Genomic DNA, 18,267 nt, shown 5'->3' on the forward strand with positions numbered 1-18,267 from the left:
AACAAAAACAAACAGGGTTTTGTTGTACAGCCTAGATAAAAGTGTGTAACAAGCACACACACCATTATACAGCTAGCAGTGTTGATGCCATGACCCTGACCTCAAGGCTTCTTTATCACACTGAGCTGAAAGCTCTGTGCTGCCCAACATGTAGGCATCTTACATACTGTTTCTTAGAGTTAACTTTATAGGCAGTATAGGCAGAACTTTATAGGCATATTTCTGCAGAGCTATTAAAGGAGCATTTTTTCCCACAGAGGTAAGATTACATCTACAAAAATGAGGACACTGGATATCAAGAGTTTAAGCAGGAGAGTTCCTATGTGGCTTTTTCTCTAATATCCCCCCAGCTTCAACTCAGAAATCCATCCTGATTTAACACTGCTTTCATGTCTGACCCACTTTACAAGACAGAGACAATGACAAATAGAAAGAGTGGCAGAAGGGAAACGATAAAAAAAGACACCAGTAAAGGAGAGGCAGAGAGAGATTCAGAGCTAGATGCAAAAAGTGAGGAAGAGAGCAAACATGGAAAAAAGTGAATGAATAATAGCAACAGAGTGAACAATAAAGGTGTAGAGAGAGAGGACAAGAATGGGGTAAACAGAAGGCAAGGCTAAAAGGCACTTGTGAAGGAGGGGAGTGGGCTGAACAGGAGGGAGGAGAGAAGCTCTCCTCTCCTAATAAAGAGAGCATGTGAAAGGAGGTGCTGAAAAACAGACTGGGCAGAGAGCTGTTACCAGAGAGAAAGATAGAGAAGGGAGAGAAACAAAGAGAAAGAGGGGGAGACTGAGAGGAGAGGGAGAGAGAGAGAGAGGCAAAGAATAGAAAGACCATTGTGCTGCTTCTGAGAAAGAACCCATGTCCACACAAAGAGGTAGGTGAACCGCTATGACTGGCGTGCACGCACACGCGCACACACACACACACACACACACACACGCGCAACTAGTAGGAAATCAGTCAGTGTATTCAGCAGTAGGATGTACCAGGCGTCTGTCTGTATCGCAAATGCTGACTATCAGGTCAGTGTTTCCTCTTCCAACTGTGCGAATTGCTTTCGTGCATGTAGCAGCTGTGTAGGTGCACTGGGCAGGTGTGTGCGTCAGCGTGTGTGTGTGTGTGTGAGCGGGACAAGCAGGTGCCCGTTGTACATGTGGTATTTAACAGGGAGTTTAGGGTCTGTGTAATTGTGCCAGTGAGATAAAGACAGTGGCACAGAAGCACTATTAAGATCACGTGCAGTTTATGATAGTTTATCATCAGGCAAAGTGCATGTGACAGAGCCAACATTTGCATTGATGGCGCCACCAAGCAATTGCCTAAATATATTTCAATCATATTTCATGCTCAGTATTAATGAGAATGGGTGCTGCATACAGAGCAGAGCTTTCAGCACCCAGGTTTCAATGAATTTAAGTATCCTGAGAAGAAGTCAAAACTGTGCAAACATCACATTTGCTTATGTTTGGTCAGTGATACCTGAAGTTTTATAACAGGACAAAAGCTGCATGTGAGCTCCACTACAGTGATACAGTGATATATTTGGTATATGGATGACTTGACCTATTATTTGAGCTTGCCAATTTAAATTTGTTTCACACCCACTAATTGGTGAGGAGGCTGATGAGGAAATCTCATAGATATGATCTAGGTATCAGTGAATGTTTGGATAATACTAAAATGCGTACATGAGCCAAATTTGTTTATGCAAAGTGACTGATACTTTATCTCAAATATCCCAATAAGGCAACCTGTTCTCCATGAAAATGTAAGCAAGCACACCAAGTCACCATGGAAACAGGTCACGGAAACATGATTAAATCTGTGATTCAATGGTAATGAAAAAATAGCTGTCAGTGTTTGAGTTCAAAGTATTTTCTACTGTCAGCTATTTTTTCCATTTTTTTCTCTGCTCAAGGTCAGGGTAGACCAGCCCAGGGTCTTCTCTGTCCTCTGGAGACAGACTACTTCCTTGTGGCAGACAGACACTTCCCTCATTTGTCATCATGTGATGCTGCCAGAAGTTCCCTTTTTTTTAGGGAGACCATGCAGTTTCACAATAGCCAGAACAAGAGTATTAATAGAGGCTAAGTGAGCACTGCCATCTCTTTCAACATGTAGGACAAACAAATGTTTGCCTTCTTAATCTGAAAGAAGCCCAGTGACAGGTCGAGGACACTGTGTTCTGAGGTGCAGTCGTGGTTGTACAATATGTTCAAGTGTATTAAGGAGGAAAATAGCAAAGCCCATTGAATCACAAGTACATTATTTTATACAATAATTTATTGTAACAAATAGTCTACACTTCAAATCCACTAGTGTCAAGTGCTTATTATTCAAATTATTATGTCTAGGTCTTAAACAATCACATTATGCCTGACGTGTATGTTTTGATGTTGTGTCCTATTATTTACTCCTCTGTGTTTGTCTGTCAGCTGTAATTTGGAAAATGTTACTTACATTTCTGATATTCTATCTTTAATTTTGTCTGCCAGATTTTCCTCGTTCCAACTTTTCTTTCTTGCCTCTGTCCTTTCATCTTTTATCTCTATGTTTGATAATTGAGTGCATTTATACAGCTCACACTCATTTGCATGTACTTTCACAAAATGAATACAGGATCACTTGCAGCTGTAGATTATTCCTGCCATAGTCTAACTTTACTCAAATGAAGGACTTCTAAACTTGTTTCATCATGGTGCTATGCGAGCTGTGGTGACTACACCTATACAACGCAAGCATCATATCTTAAGCATTCATATACATGTCCACACACAGGCTTATGATTTGTCAGAGCACAACCACCAGAGCAGCACAACAAATGAAAGACCTGCCCTACAGGGATGTAGTTGTCTCACCTTCTCATCATTATGAAACCACAAAATTGATCTCCACTTGTGTCACCTCTTGAGTCATCGCTGAATCTACAGATTCAAAACAACCTCTTTCTACCTCTCTCTTGTGACCTTATTCTTTTATACCTCTTTATCTCCAGAGATTTGAGATTTATGACTGCCACATTTTAGATCAACAGGGGTGGGGACCAGTTATGTCTTATGTTAAAGCCAGACCTCACGAAAAGTACACATAGCTAAAACCAATGCACTTTAATACAACAGTCCTGCAGTAAGCCCTTCACAGAGAAAAAACATTTTAAACTTAAACCTTGTTTTAGCAAAATCTCTAGGTTTAGGTAAATGGTGCAATCAGATAGGATTCAAGTTTACGGATTAGGAAATGAATCCTGTTTATGGTCATCAAGAGGCAGGAATGTGTGTGTTAGGCAGTAAAATAGCTTTTTGCTATTAAAGCTATTTCATCTGTCAAAGTTGTTAACATTGTTATTGTGTGCAAATGATCTGGATGCTTTTCATCTAAACAACCCTGAGTTCTAATCCAGGCACCAGATGTTTAGCTTTAATCTGACGGCACCCCACTACAAGGCTTTTTTTTTTTTTTATTATTTTTAACTTCCTACATCCAGATACATAAGTCAGTCGAAGCATCTACTCATGATTTTATATTTACGTTTCTTGTTAAATTTTAGATATTTGCAGTAAAGCATAAAAAGTACTTACTGTTTTGCATGCCTGTTTCTCTACACTCCCCTTCCCCCACCACTCATCATGCCGTAGTCTAAACCATCCTGGCCTCACCTTAATACATTTGTGCTTACAAATGGGTGAGAAATGGAAACACTGAGGCATGTGTGAGAAATGGTGTCTGCGTATTTGTGCATCTGCAAATCTGTGCCATTGAACAAGAGGTTGTATCTGTGTGAGTATGTTTAACCCTATTTGTGTGCGCTAAGCCAAGTGTTGGTCTACCCTACTCCACATGGCTGTGTGAAGGTTAGGTTTTATGGTTAAGATTAGACTAGGTTTGGGAGAGGCTAAGGGTTAAAGGTTAGGAATGCACTTGTGATCATTAAGGAATACATAATGTCAATTATTCCTCACAAGTACAAACATACAAACCTTTGTTTGTGTGACAGAAAAGTCTGTATTGAAGTCTGTACTGATGATTTCATGCATTTAATTTGCTGCTCAGGTAAGCCCTGTTTTCTGCCTCAACATGTGTGTTTTTGTGTCTGTATCTGTTTAGTTGGCTGCCAACAACATCGTCATCACTAAGTGATTACACATAATGTGACAGAGTTATCTCTAAGCAAATTAAAGGAGGAGAACTTTGACTGGAAAATAAATTTTCCATCTGTTACTAAACACTTCTCAGACTTGAGTAAGACAAAGGGAGGGTGAGGTCCCGGTCAGTCAAGTGGATCTTCACAGGTCTAGTGCTACTATTTCCTTCACAGACTTTGATTTGTAAGATAATAAAGCAGAGGTTCAGTAACTGAAGCCAGCTGACATTAATAAAATCATTCAAGGCTGGTTCTTTATTTCCACCATCGTTCACACAGGTTTTAATATATGTGTCAGACGAGCAGCTATAGTAATGACAACATAAATCAAGGCATGTGAAGACCTTGTAAAACAAGTAAGCAGATGTAGAAATCACATGTGGTTTCATTCTTGCTTCACTATGGTTGCAGGCATCTGAGGAAAGGTTTGATGAATCTCATAAGCAAATACTGTGTGTCAAAGTCTGGGTTGGTGCTAGGGTTTTCTCTACAGGTAACACTGATGTGGTTTCTTTTGTACGCAAGATGGCTGTGACTTCTAGTGTGTTGGGATTTTTACACTTTTATTCTATTAAATTCCCAGTGTTTCAAACACCGTAAGTGTTATTCTGATTATTAGTTATTTTTTTCATGTAAGATATGTAGAAATGTTTCTGAAATATCATTTTGGTCACACCCATTTGCACCTACAGAGCAACCAAACAAAGAAAATCTAGACTGCCTTCCCCTGTATAGTTTAGTTCAGGTGGTGTTATTAAATACTTACTGTTAAGTTTACTGAAGTAGTGTTGTATTTTGTCTCATTTATTTCAGGCAATTGAACTGAATAAAGCAGCACAGAGCTATATCCGAATATAATTTCCATATGTGACATGCAGAATGGTTACACTGGTTATTTTAAAAGATAATAGAAGTAAAGACAGAACTGTGCTCAGTAAAAGAACACTTCTGGATATATAAGGAACCAGGCTGTATCTGGTTTAGACGGACCAAGGCTAATGTTAACTGACATGACACGTTTCCTTGAAATCAATCAGTCAAACAATTACAGGATATTCTGTACAGACTGCGTTTGTGTGTGTAATGTGGGAAGTTTTTTTTAAAGTTACAGCTCTTTCCGGTGTGAAAGAGTAAGGAACCTATAAATGTTGAACTCTGCTGACATCAACATTCGAGTGCATGATTAAATATCTGTATCTCAATGTGTGTAGCAAGAGGGAAAAACAGCAGAATGAACCTGTGAATGGATCAACAAATTTAGACGCAAGTCATGTTTTAAGTCTGCACACACACACACACACACACACACTAGCTGTCAGGTGACTCCTGTTCTTCTAACACACAGTGTACTGCATACACACAGCACTCAGACGAGCAGGGGATCCCAGTCCGTCACTGAGATGACATCACAGCCTTCGAGTAACAACAAACAGCAAAACATGGAGTCCCCACTTCCCCTCCCTCTTACGCATACACAGAATGAACAGAGTGTAATGCTGAGCGAGTGAGAGAGTCCCTTTCAAGGGGTTCACATACACACGAGTGTGCACACACGTGCACGCAAACACACTTTTAACTTTGTCTCCATAGTGACTAGCTTTGCTGCCCCAGCTTGGGGAGGAAATGCCAACCTCAGGGCTTCAGAGCCACTTCACCAGAAACACACACACACACACACACAGCTCTGTTCTAATCCTCTGTTCGGCCTCAAAGGAAAAACCTCCCCTCTTCTTATCAGCCTGCTACCTCCCTCTGTCCATTCTCTCCTTCCTGTCTATGCCTCCTATATTTTCCCTCTTCTCACCTCCACTCACTCTCTTCCCCCTCTCTCCTTCCCTTCCTGTTTCTCTCCCCATCTCTCTCACTCTCTCTCTCCTGTCAGCATTCATTGAAGTATTCAACAGAGGTAAGTGCTCCTTTCCGCTCTCACTTCACCACTGGTTCACTGCTTTAATTTACAGTTTCAGGCTGTGTTTTCCCAGAGTAGACAAAGGTTGGGTTTACTGTTACAGCTGCAGGCCCCTTTTCCTGCAAAAACACAGCTGTATGTGTCTGTGTCCTTGTGAAATGTTTACTGTACTCTCTACAGTCGGCTCAGTTTCTATGTGTCTATGTGTACTTTGATAGCTACACCTAGATAGTGTCTGCCGGTTTACTAACCCTGGTAATAATCCATATGTGCATGTTTATATGAGAGAGAGAGTATGCACTTTACAATTCAGCCTAGTATCTTCCTCATCAGTTGTTTTTCACCCCAGATGCCTTGTGAATACTCAGATACACACTTTTTTATTAGTTTATAAACTGTGAATATATATGAGGATATTATCAGAGACAGCATCTGCACATGCATGTGTGTGTGTGTGAGAGTGTGTGTGGTTCAAATCCCTTTAGTAAACAGTGGAAAGTTAAAGAGTACTTAGAAAGGAATGGCAACCAAACAAAGTAGCAGCAAACATAGCGACCAAATACATTTAGGATTAAATAATCCCTTTAAAAGGACGTTGAAAAAAAACTACTGCTAACTACATTAGCTCATTGCTATAGTTTTAATCATAATGAATTATCAGTTCCACAACATATAAGTATCCGTTTCACTACAGCCAAATGTTCTCTTGTTCTGTTCAGCTATTTCCATAATAATGAGCAGGAATCTGGTTTCCTTTGACTTCTTTTTAAAGTCTAGTCTTGTTGATCTTTCAGCCTTTGCTCAGTACTTTGGTGCTGTTAAAATACCCTTTCAAACATGCTGTGGCTGAAATAACATCCCCCCCAGAATCAATGAATAGCTCGGCATGAGTTCAAACACACCCAATCAGGAATCCATCTGTAGCCCTTGGTTACAAAACAACATAATTAAACATTCTCCACAACCCCGGAAGAGAGACTTTCACATACATACGCACATGCTGTGACTTTACTGACATCTGGATACAAGACTGGCTAACACACACACACCCCCTTTCTTTGTCCAACATGCCCCCTATCTTCTCATTTCTACCGTCTCACCTCTCCTCTCTGTCTGTCTGCCCACTCTCAGAGATGAAAGAGAAGAACCCCTGGCACAGGCCTGTGACCATCATCATCACTGTGATTGGTGTCATAGCGATTGTTGCCTTGGTGACTGTAGCAGTTTTGCAGAACTGGCCCCTCAGTCAAAAGTACAAGGTATGGTGGAGTAAAAGGTTAAAATGTTGAAGCCTGTTCTTTGTGTGGGAGTCAACTGTATAACACTGGGATCTGAGTCCAGTGTCCACAAGCCAAATTTGGTCTCTTGTCAATATGACCTCAACCGGTACTACAGGTTCTGCACTATTTTTCTGTTTGCACAGATAGTGATCTCTCCGCCAGCTCTGGGAAGTGTATCTGTGGGTTATATAATTATTAAAGTACTTAAACTGTATGCCTAGATGAAGGTTATCCAGAGTTAATGTCACTGAGCGCTGAACTGACATCATGCCCGTGTGTCCTCTAGTATGGGATTGTACTGGATGCCGGATCCTCTCACACAGCTCTGTATATCTATGAGTGGCCAGCAGAGAAGGATAACAACACTGGAAGAGTTGAACAGACACATTCCTGCACAGTCAAAGGTACAGTAGACTGTACAGTGTGACACACTTGGCGTTTTCATTTAAGTGTACAACCTCTACTGCAAATATTTAAGTGAACACAGTCACACACTAATATAAACATGCATATGTGTTTATATAGTTCAGTGAAGTTTTATCAAATATGGTATTTCTGCATTAATAATGTTATTTTGGAAGACACTATACATATAAATAGCTCTTAATTCATATATACCAATCAGTCATAACATTACGACTACCTGCCTAATGTGTGTGCAGCAGTCGTGTCACTCTGCAGCTCTGTGCGTATTCTGTGAATCCATTTGCTTCCATAGTTAGACTGTCAGGAAGAGCACGTTTGTCTCCTATATCTGCTGGACGTTTCTCTTCATAGAGACCACTGAATGGAATTTGATGATGAATGAATTTAAAAGTTTAATCTGTAGTAGTTCACCCTCATCATCAATGAGTCTTGGGTGCCCACGACCCTGTTGGTTCACTGATAACTTTTGGTCAGTACTAAACATTGCAGACAAGGAAAACCTAACTGGTCACCCAGGTCATCTAGCCATCGCCGTTTGGCTCTTTTCAAAGTCACTCATCAGCTTTGACAAGTGAATGTCTGCTGCCTTGTTTACCCCGCACACTGTAGTTGCCATTGTAATGGGTCAGTGGTCATGATGTTATGGCTTAGTTATGTATGTGTGTGCCAATACACTGCTTTCTAATTAAGGCACATGTCATAAGGACTCATTTAATGGCAAATTAGTTGTAAGTAATTTATTCCCTGATACTCAATAACCCATTCAATCATTCATGCTTCATAGATCTATAATAAACCACTGATATGAAGCACTTTTTTGGCATGTGTTGAGAAAAATATCTTTTGTTGGTTTTTATGTGCATCCGCCATTGCTTGGTTTGAGTTCCAATCTAATGAACAGTTAAATTTATTTTCTGAATTAATTGAAAAAATGTCTAGTCAATAAAATGGAAGAAAAAAAATGAAAAATGCTATCACAATTCCTTAAAGTCCAATATGACACAGATGAGTAATCCTCACAAGGTACTGTAATTAGAAAATGGTTAGCATTTCAGCTTAAAGAATGACAAATATATAATTATAAAAATAGTAGCTAATGATTCTATCAATCAATTAGTCAACTAATCATTTCCACTCTAAAATGCCTACCTTCTGTAAAAAACGTTTCAGGGTATCTGCATCTAGGCCATTTAATAAAACCTCATTAACACGTACAGCTCAGACTTGATGGATTATTGCATTGGAAGACCTCTTTAATGATTTACTCACATTGATGGCTGCAGATGGGATGGCTCATAAACGTACAACACACCAATGACTCAATGTGATCACCTAAATAAAAGTATCAAGTTTAGCTTTTCCAATAAGGCATCAAGTCTGTCCAGATGTCCAGTCCAGATGTTTTGCATCTTTTTATCCCAAGATTATTATTAAAACTATTAAGACTATTAACATCAGTGAGACACACTGTTGTCCTGGCTGACATTACCCTAAGCAGAGCCATTGCCATTTACTTTGAGTTCTTAGACTGTCAGCAGTAAATATGTGTTATTCTAATCAATGTACACTGAATTTGGTCTTTTCCAAATTTGTGAAATGTAATAAACACATGAAATAACACCTCATATATTATTTAGAACACAGCTGTATTAACTGAAAGGCTAACACCTGGGCCTACTCTCAACAAGGAAGTGCAGATTAATGCTGGAAACGTAATCTGATTTACTGTTGGCTGTATTTTTGTCCACTGGAAAATTTCAACAGAGCAATTCCAAGAATTAAAGAGTTGCTTTAGGGAGGGTAAATCTGGCATGTTTCACCAAGCTCTCTCTACAGCTTCCCATGGTAGTTCATCAGTTTCATGGCATTCAATTCACAAGCAGGCTAGCAAGTCTGAACTCAAGGCTTCTGTTAGATTTTATGGTCACTAACATTTGGCTGAATGACTCCACTTGACATTTTGTTTTACTTGCAGGTCCAGGAATCTCCAGCTATGCGTCGGCTCCGCAGAAGGCAGGGGAGTCTCTGACAGAGTGCATGCAGGAGGCTGTGCATCGTGTCCCCAAAAAAAGACACCACGAGACCCCTCTATATCTGGGCGCTACTGCGGGAATGAGACTACTGAAGTATGGCACAAACGTCTACACACACGTCCCATAATGAAATCTAAAACATGCACTCACAAAAATATATAATCCAGATGATCCTTTTATGCTGACCCAGGTGTGACCATATCCTAAGCCCTAACTCTGTACATGTGTTTGTGGTGCAAGTGCAACTATCTGTAGCTTTATCCATTCACCTACTGCGATTTATCTCCACATGAACTTTACAGCCTGAGCAGCAAATGGCTGTCAAAGCCATTATGTACAACACGGTCTATTTATTATTTATGTCCTGCTGTACTGCTCTGAATTATGGATGTGAATTGATCTAATAAATTCATGTTGTATGTCCATGCAGTGTGCAGAACAGTTCGGCATCAAATAAAGTCTTTCAGGCTGTGGACGAGGCCCTGCGAGAGTTCCCATTCGCCTTTCAGGGAGCAAGAATCCTAAGTGGCCAGGAGGAGGGTGCCTTTGGCTGGGTCACGGTTAACTACTTGGACGATCGCCTCAGGCAGGTCTGCCTGCACACACATTCACTTAGAGATGTGCTTTGTGTGTCATAATTATATTATAGTGCACTGACTTCCACACCTGTATGTCATGGCCATAGGGTTTGGAAACCAATGGTGCCCTTGACCTTGGTGGGGCCTCCACTCAAATTAGCTTTGTGTCCAGTAATTATGATGGCTCGGAGTCACCAAGCAACTCAGTGAACTTCCGACTCTACGGAAATGACTACAACCTGTACACTCACAGCTTCCTGTGTTATGGAAAAGACCAAGCGCTGCGAATGACACTGGCACAGCAGACTCGGGTAAACTTCTAAGTTTTTCTCTTTACATTAAGGAACTGTTTAAGTTTGATCAGATCTGAGATTATTCAACACTTATAGACAAGGTGCAAATATGCAACAATACTGAATTTAAATTGAATTAGCTTCCTATATCTTTCTATTACACCTCTCACTCTCTCTCTCTCTCTCCTAGTCAGGTCCAACAAGCATATTAGACCCCTGTTTCCATGATGGCTACAGTGAAACAAAGGAGTACTCAAAACTTTATGACAGCCCCTGTGTGTCAGACAGGAAACCCCAGGAAGCTCCTTCAACCTACATTCACACAGGGAAAGGAAACTTCCATCAATGCCAGGAAATTGTCAAAAGTGTCTTCAATTTTACTCACTGCCAATACAGCCAATGCTCCTTTAATGGGATCTTCCAGCCACATTTGCAGGGGCCTTTTGGGGTAATTTAACACAGTCAGTGTTAGTTTGTCAGCATATACTGTTTGAAACACTGTCATTTGGACACAAATTGGGCCACCCTGAACATCTACATCAGAATATATGAAACCACAGGCAATGTGATCTGTCAACTGATCAAAATGACAAAACGTATTGGTTTTATTTTATCTGACTTGACTTTGACCATCACCCCAATATAATGTGGGTAACACCTCACACTCAAAAACTTACAAAAGTGAACAATTTTGTTTGGACCTACTTTCATACACAAATAAGCTTTATCTGACAAATAATGAGAACTGAAGGTCATCTCATCATCCTCTCTCCTGTCTCACTGCAGGCTTTCTCTGCCTACTACTTTGTGATGAACTTCCTCAAGCTGACCAATACATCCATCCCTCTGGAACAGGTCAAGGAAAAGCTAGCACACTACTGTGCTACTCCTTGGACACAGGTCAGGGCATATTTATACATCAGTTAACCAAATAATAAAAATCCTTGCATACAGTATGTATCTCCTTTCATGTCTTATCTATGTTGTCTACCCTGCTTACATTAAACACTAATGATATTCACTGTATTTGAACTGCTCAAACAGATACAGAAGCAGTATCCTAATGTGAAGCATAAGTACCTGGCTGAGTATTGTTTCTCTGGCACATACATCCTCACCCTGTTAACAGAAGGATACAACTTCACCTCAGAGAGCTACCCCAACATAAAATTCATCAAGGAGGTCAGTCCACTCCTTTCCTGTCTCTCACATCCCAGAGCCCATCTGATTTTAGCCATATTCTATTCACCTTTAGTGCAAGTACATATTTCAGGTTTGGGGTTTTAGAGTTTGACGGTGAGGGTGCGTCACTTTGTGATTTTGACTGATCTTCCCCTTATCTTAAATATAACTTAACATCCTAATGTATACTGTGTTTTAAAACATGAGCTAACATTTACTAATCTAATAGGTCAGCCCTCAATAAGCCGCCTGCAGTTCTGCAGGTTTGGTCTTGAGGAATTGTTGCTCTGAACACAGATCTGAATTTTAAAGAAGCTCAGAAGAACAAAAAGAAAAAATTTAAAAAATCCAAATTTAGCTCAAAATGTGAAGTTTCTACTCTGGAGAAAAGAAATCTAGTCTGAACTGCAGTGAGTCAGTACAGCAAGAAACCATGATGAAAAATCTGGTCAAAACCAGTCAGTCCCATAACAGGAGCAGAATCTACTTGATTATTAACGCAAGGAACCAGAATTATAGATGGATTACTGAACAAGCCTATTGGGCACAGGTCCAGGGGGCTGGGGGCCCCAAGAACAGAGAACCCTGAAGGTACTGTTTAATCCAGGGGTGTGAAACTCCAGTCCTCCAGGGCCACTATCCTGCTTGTTTTGCAACTATTCCTGCCCTATCCACTGCTGATTACCTGGACCAGGTGTGTTCAGCCAATCAGAAGCTGCAAGAGGAGGGATAGTGGAAAAGAAACAGGACAGTGGCCCTGGAGGACTGGAGTTTCAGACCCCTGGTTTAACCTTTCCATTAGAAAGACACTCAACAAAAACACAAAATACTGATACCAAATTACTACAAGGAGATAGAAAACCATTATACAGAGACACAAAATGACCCTAAACACAGTAAAGCAACTGAAATAAAAACTACAAAGAAATACACAACAACTAATACAACAGATCCAAAAAAAAAGATACAAATTAACATATGGCTAAAAACATTCCCTAAAAAAACCACAAGAGACACAAACTGAATGGTTGCTAAATTTGAGTCCTGCTCCTAGGAGTCAGGAAAAACACTCCACCTCTCCCAGTCTGAGCCATAATCCATCCATTAACACTATGTACTCTACATGTCACAACATCAACCAAACGGTATATATTCTGCAGTACTATGTCACATTTTCACCACCAGTGCAAATAGGTGTGACTTAGCAGCATAACAAACGCAACATCATCACCAAGGATCCAAATATTTCACGTAAACAGCAACAAATAACAACAAACAACAACAGTGAGGTTAAAACTGCACCATCACAACTAGTTCACAAGCATTATCCATAGAAACAGCATGCTGAGGCAAAACATCAGCAATGAATGAAAGCACATGTTCTTACCGTAGAGCAGGCACAATGGAGATCAGGTGTGCAGACCCTTCACAGGTGTGGAGCAAACATGGTCAAACTCTTGCTGCTGTTTCCTCCGAGCACTTAGTGCAGCCAAGCGGCCGCGGAGTCCTGTGAAATAAACAACAATGTGGTGAAGCCGTCAAAAAAAAACAAAAACAAAAGAAGCTGAAACAAACCTGAACAACCAGCACAGCGTCCACGCGTCAACCTGATGGTAACAGACTCTTCACCTGCATGAATATGATTGGATGTTACTGGTCATATGATCCCCAATCAGGCGACAAAAACGAGCCTGTGTTGGCGACACTTCGGAGGTTACCATTTAAATTATAGGTAAATACCTATGTATTCCATTAGTGACTGTTACTGGCTATTATTGGACGAGTTGAATTATTAAAGGATATTGGTGTGGGTGAAGAGGATACAGAGATAGAGGACAGGGTTAAATGGAGGCGGATGAAGGGAGCAGCCGAAAGGAAAAGAAGAAGTTACAAATAATTAATCCATAAATAAATGCAATACATGGCTAAGCATTTCATTTATATTTAATGCATATCAACAGGCTTGGTTCACTGTAGCAAAAGCCTGACTTCAATTCAGAATGTTTTTTAATTGGGTAATCGATTCTCTGCCACTTCTCTGATTCTAGGTTGCATTAATTGATTCATTGTATTAATTGATTCATTATTATAATACAATTAATTACTGAGAATTGTTATATAGCTGGGAAGCACTTGTTCTTGTAGGTGTTACTGTATGGTATTTAAAAAGCCCTAAAAGGTCGATCTGATGAGCACAGCAGAAGCATCAGCATTTCCATTTCTCCATTTGTTCATTTTTTTCTATTCATTTTGCCAGAGGTTTGTGTTGAAGTACAGTATGAATACTTCGGACCTGTAGTACATCAGTGAATTATGGTTTTCCCTCTTCCTGTTTTGTGTCTAGATAAAAGGCAGTGATGCAGGCTGGACTTTGGGCTACATGTTGAATCTGACCAACATGATTCCAGCTGAGGCTCCTGACTCTCCCCCTCTGCCCCACGCTGGCTACATCTCCATAGTCACTGTCATTGCAGTATTGCTCTTCGTCCTCTTTATCCTCAGCATGCGCCCTTTCTGGCCCCAGTGCTCCAAGGAGCCACAAATCATATAAACACATAGTGTATGTATGAATGATGGTGTTAGAGATGTATTGATGTGGGCTACTTTACCTGTTTGTTAATAATTAACTTTACATTTTCCAGGGCTTGTGAGGAGGTCAAAGGTCAACGCCTGCTGCGCAACAGCTTATGTGGACTCACAGGGGCATTTCAGAAGGACAAATACTTTATCTCACTGGGAAGTGAATCCAGCTTTTCTGGTTGAAGGACAGTTTCTGTTTATGTGTGTTTGTGTGTGTGTGTGTGTGTGTGTGTGGGTTTAAATGTGCAAATCGGAATGTGCATTTGAATGTGTGTATGCACCCATGTTAGTCTGCATGTACTGTGTCTTGACTTATGTGAATATGATACTGTATAAATAAAATAACCCATTTATACAAAATATTTTATTTGCTTATTATTTGTACCTTTGCAAAAACAGATGACGTGTGATCATGATGAAAGAAAACAAAAAAATTGCAAAGTTGCCCTTAATTAATGCTCTTGCTGGTACATGTAACACCTATTCTTGCATAGTAACATATAAACGTTTGTGTATCAAATGAACATGCTGCCCTCTAGTGGTGGCAGACCAATATTGCAGTATGATTAATAAAAGGAAATATTTTAATATTTTAACATGCCATCGACAACCTGAAGGTCATTCATTACAAGGTAAGCAACCAGGCAGAAAACAGACTTTTTCCCTTGCCTCAGCTGATGTTCCGCTTGGGCTTCAACATACCACACAATACGCCAAATGATAATGTGTCTGTCTTCTGCTACTGTATGACTTCCAAGAAGAGAAATTTCCTATGCAAATACCATCATAGCTGATATAACATGTTAAAACGCTGTGTGAACTCCTCTATTTCAAACTCTGCCTTGAAATAATTGCATCAAGACCTTTCCAGGAAGTGGAATTTGTGGGGTTTGCCTCCGTTCGAGGGCCCAGCCTTTCCTCTATATCACTAATCTAGCTTTTATCTGCAAAGAATGGAGCCACAAGGGAGAACAAGAAAACAATACCATGCTGATAATCTGTGGGTGGTTCCTGCTTTTACACAAATATGTGTGTTGATGTTGGCAATGGTTGAAGCAATCTCTATTAAGCCTTATACTCATGTGCAATTTAGGCTACTTTCAGTGTCAGTATGTCCTGACCAGCCACTTGGAAATGATGCACAGCAGAGAGCCAATCAGTTAACAGCTGATCCTGATGCTAAGGTCTTGATTTACTGTTCTGCCGTAGAGACGCAGCCTGTTCTGACACAGATGGAATCACTGTCGTGTGATCTGGCATGTTAGCCAAGGGGTTGGTCATCTGGTTGCTCATGTGATCCTGGTCAATGATGTTGGTGGTCTCAGAGTCCAGTTCCTGAACCTTTTCTTGGTAGAATCTCTGTCTGAGGCGTCTCGAACTGGGAAGCTCCCAGCACGTTTCCAGTACAACCAGGACACACACCAAGCCCAGCAGTAAATAGACTGGGAAAGCAAACACACACAGTGACAGCATGAAAACAAAGACAATACAGAATGACTAATAAGATTAAACTAAGGTTTGGTCCATAAACAAAGGGCTTAGTGATTAACAATCATTGCTTTATTGTCAATCAAAACTTAAAAAGATAAATGGTGATGAACCAGTAATGAATTACTCATCATTGTTCAACGAACCTGGTATTCTGATTTTTGAGATTTCTGTTTTAATATTTAAATTCATGATGAATCTTTAAGGCTTTAGCTGCGATTTTTTTCTCTGACCTTTCTTTGTCCTTGAGTATTTGCATTTTTCACTTTATGGAGCTAAGAAGCTTCCACGTGACACTTACTCACCTGTAATGGCCAGCCTGTACAGCTGTGGATGTGGGTTGTTTTCTTTCACCTGGTCCTGTCCAGGGACATAATCCCCGAGGCCAATCGTTGACAGAGAGATGAAACAGAAATACAGAGAATCCAAAAAGTTCCACTCCTTTTCCAGGCTTAAAAAGATACACGCAGGGATGATGAGGACGAGCAGGGCTGTGAAGATGGAGAGGCAGGTGGCATGGATGGTGGCTACCTTGGATTTAGACATGGCCCATCGATAGTGGAAATAGGACACTGGACGTCGAGTCACCAGGGCCATGATCCTCTGCACGGTGACAGAGAGGAAGAAGAGGGTAATAGGGATGCCAAAGAGGATGTAGAAGATACAAAAGGCCTTCCCTTCATCTGAGAGTGGAACAGTGTGACCATAACCTGAAAACACAACCAAACATGCAGCACAACATCAATTACAGCTGAATAATTCACCTGAGGGGGTTTTCCTGCAAGAGCCACTTCGCCCCTGTGAAGCTTTACACACATAACAATAATTAAAAGGAAGGAAAGATTGGCACATAGTAATTTAGCTGTGGCATGTCTTCTTGTGAAAGTCAAGTTCTCTCCCAAACCAACTAAATAAATCAAAGGCTGCATGAGTAATTTATTTATTAATTACAATTTAATGTTGAAATGTGTTTTTAAAACACCCTCTGCATGTTGACAATACAGAACTAAGATTTTTTAATTGATTTGTTCCTTTTAGCAAAACAAGTAGTACAACAATCTTTTTAAAACCCACAATAATTCTCTGCCAACTGTTCCAAACCTGCTTCTATGTACTGACTAAGAGCTGGTCTAGCAGTTAAAGCCTGACCTGTTGTGGTTAGTACGGTGCTGGTGAAGAACAGAGAGGACACAAAGTCCCAGTTGCGGTCAGTGTCGTTGCCCAGCACGGACACTCCATAGTTACTCGCCTCCAGCACACGGACCAGAAGCTCCTCCAGACGCGCGTCGGAGACGCAGGTGTTGTTGCTCAGGAATTCCTGCCGGGCCACTTTCAGCTCCTGCCGAAGTTCGTGGTCGTAGGGTCGCTCTATTACAGAGAAGATCCAGGCACCGGCCAGGAGGTAAACGATGTACCCGACAATCAACAGCGTCAAATTCAACGCTGACCGATGTCGGTCTGCGAATCGAGCGCACCAAGTGTCTGCACAGCTGCGCACCATCCCTGCAGGTTCCACAGAGTAATGGTGCTTGACCTCTCAGTAAACTACACCCAGATATTCTCACCTGAACAGAGAGAAAGCCTGATTTTGGTTAAGACGTCTCTCTTTTCTACTTTCAGACTCGTCTTCCTTATTCTTCACTCCTCACTGGGAGCGGGCAGTGACGTCGCTCATTCGCCAGACGGGCTGCGTGTTAAGGTGTGTAACCCACCCAGGTATGTGCACTGCTCTTTTTCTGCTTTACAGCAGTGCCCTCCCCAACAGGTTGAACGGGTTTTGCCACAAAAAGACTCGTATGTATTAGTGTACACCAAACCCCCGAGCCTGGTTTTAGTTATTCAATGTTTACAACTTAAAGCCTCTACACTAGTTTATTTCTTCCAGGATTTCTAACCATTAATCTAATGTTATGTTTATGGATAGTTCCATTAACTTTTCCCAGTGCTGTAAAGTAACTAGACGCAGTTACTGAAGTACTATTAGGCCTACTTGTGTACAATTCTGAGGTAGACTACTTCACCTGAGGCTCCATTTCCATTGTGTACTTTGTATCTCTACTCAGTTACATTAAGAGAACTACTTATTATTACTTTCATTCACGTCTTCAATTCTTCTTCCACCACTGACGTCACCAACCTCAATTTACAGTAACCAGTAACCTGTAACCATTTCGTCATTTGTACTTATTGATTTAACCACTAGAAGGCGCCAGAGACCATGTATCAACGTGTCTACAGTACTGGCGTCATCAGAAAATGCAAAGGGGGAAAAAAAGAGAAACAATTGGGAAAAACGTTTTTTATTGATAAGTTACCACCAAACATCTGCACAGGGATCTACGTACTCCATCACC

At 40.8% G+C, this 18,267-nt stretch overlaps 2 protein-coding genes across 2 annotated transcripts; one reads left to right on the forward strand and one right to left on the reverse strand.

Annotated features, from left to right (window-relative positions):
- Positions 1-719: 719 nt before the first annotated feature.
- On the forward strand, positions 720-14,787 carry entpd1 (ectonucleoside triphosphate diphosphohydrolase 1). The gene is made up of 11 exons (XM_026315098.1): positions 720-877; positions 7,185-7,312; positions 7,620-7,737; positions 9,735-9,885; positions 10,223-10,382; positions 10,478-10,681; positions 10,854-11,111; positions 11,450-11,563; positions 11,708-11,845; positions 14,190-14,405; positions 14,488-14,787. The coding sequence occupies exons 1-10, from the start codon at positions 862-864 to the stop codon at positions 14,394-14,396; spliced, it is 1,494 nt and encodes a 497-aa protein (XP_026170883.1). The 5' UTR covers positions 720-861; the 3' UTR covers positions 14,397-14,405; positions 14,488-14,787.
- Positions 14,788-14,830: 43 nt separating this feature from the next.
- LOC113135249 (potassium channel subfamily K member 1-like) lies at positions 14,831-17,615 on the reverse strand. The gene is made up of 3 exons (XM_026315099.1): positions 17,063-17,615; positions 16,219-16,623; positions 14,831-15,867 (listed from the first exon to the last, which is right to left on the reverse strand). Exons 1-3 carry the CDS (start codon positions 17,412-17,414, stop codon positions 15,605-15,607), a joined length of 1,020 nt encoding a protein of 339 aa, XP_026170884.1. The 5' UTR covers positions 17,415-17,615; the 3' UTR covers positions 14,831-15,604.
- Positions 17,616-18,267: the final 652 nt, after the last annotated feature.

The sequence above is a fragment of the Mastacembelus armatus genome, chromosome 19, assembly GCF_900324485.2.
Source record: "Mastacembelus armatus chromosome 19, fMasArm1.2, whole genome shotgun sequence".
Classification (NCBI taxonomy): domain Eukaryota; kingdom Metazoa; phylum Chordata; class Actinopteri; order Synbranchiformes; family Mastacembelidae; genus Mastacembelus; species Mastacembelus armatus.

What these genes read in the sequence shown, in the direction of transcription:
- entpd1 (XM_026315098.1), top strand. An exon ending in ATTTGCAGGGGCCTTTTGGG is followed by an intron (nt 11,112 to 11,449) that starts GTAATTTAACAC and finishes GTCTCACTGCAG; the next exon opens with GCTTTCTCTGCCTACTACTT. An exon ending in ACATAAAATTCATCAAGGAG is followed by an intron (nt 11,846 to 14,189) that starts GTCAGTCCACTC and finishes TTTTGTGTCTAG; the next exon opens with ATAAAAGGCAGTGATGCAGG.
- LOC113135249 (XM_026315099.1), bottom strand. Translation starts at nt 17,414, where the DNA reads ATGGTGCGCAGCTGTGCAGACACTTGGTGCGCTCGATTCGCAGACCGA. An exon ending in CACCGTACTAACCACAACAG is followed by an intron (nt 16,624 to 17,062) that starts GTCAGGCTTTAA and finishes TTGTGTTTTCAG; the next exon opens with GTTATGGTCACACTGTTCCA. An exon ending in GTACAGGCTGGCCATTACAG is followed by an intron (nt 15,868 to 16,218) that starts GTGAGTAAGTGT and finishes TTGCTTTCCCAG; the next exon opens with TCTATTTACTGCTGGGCTTG.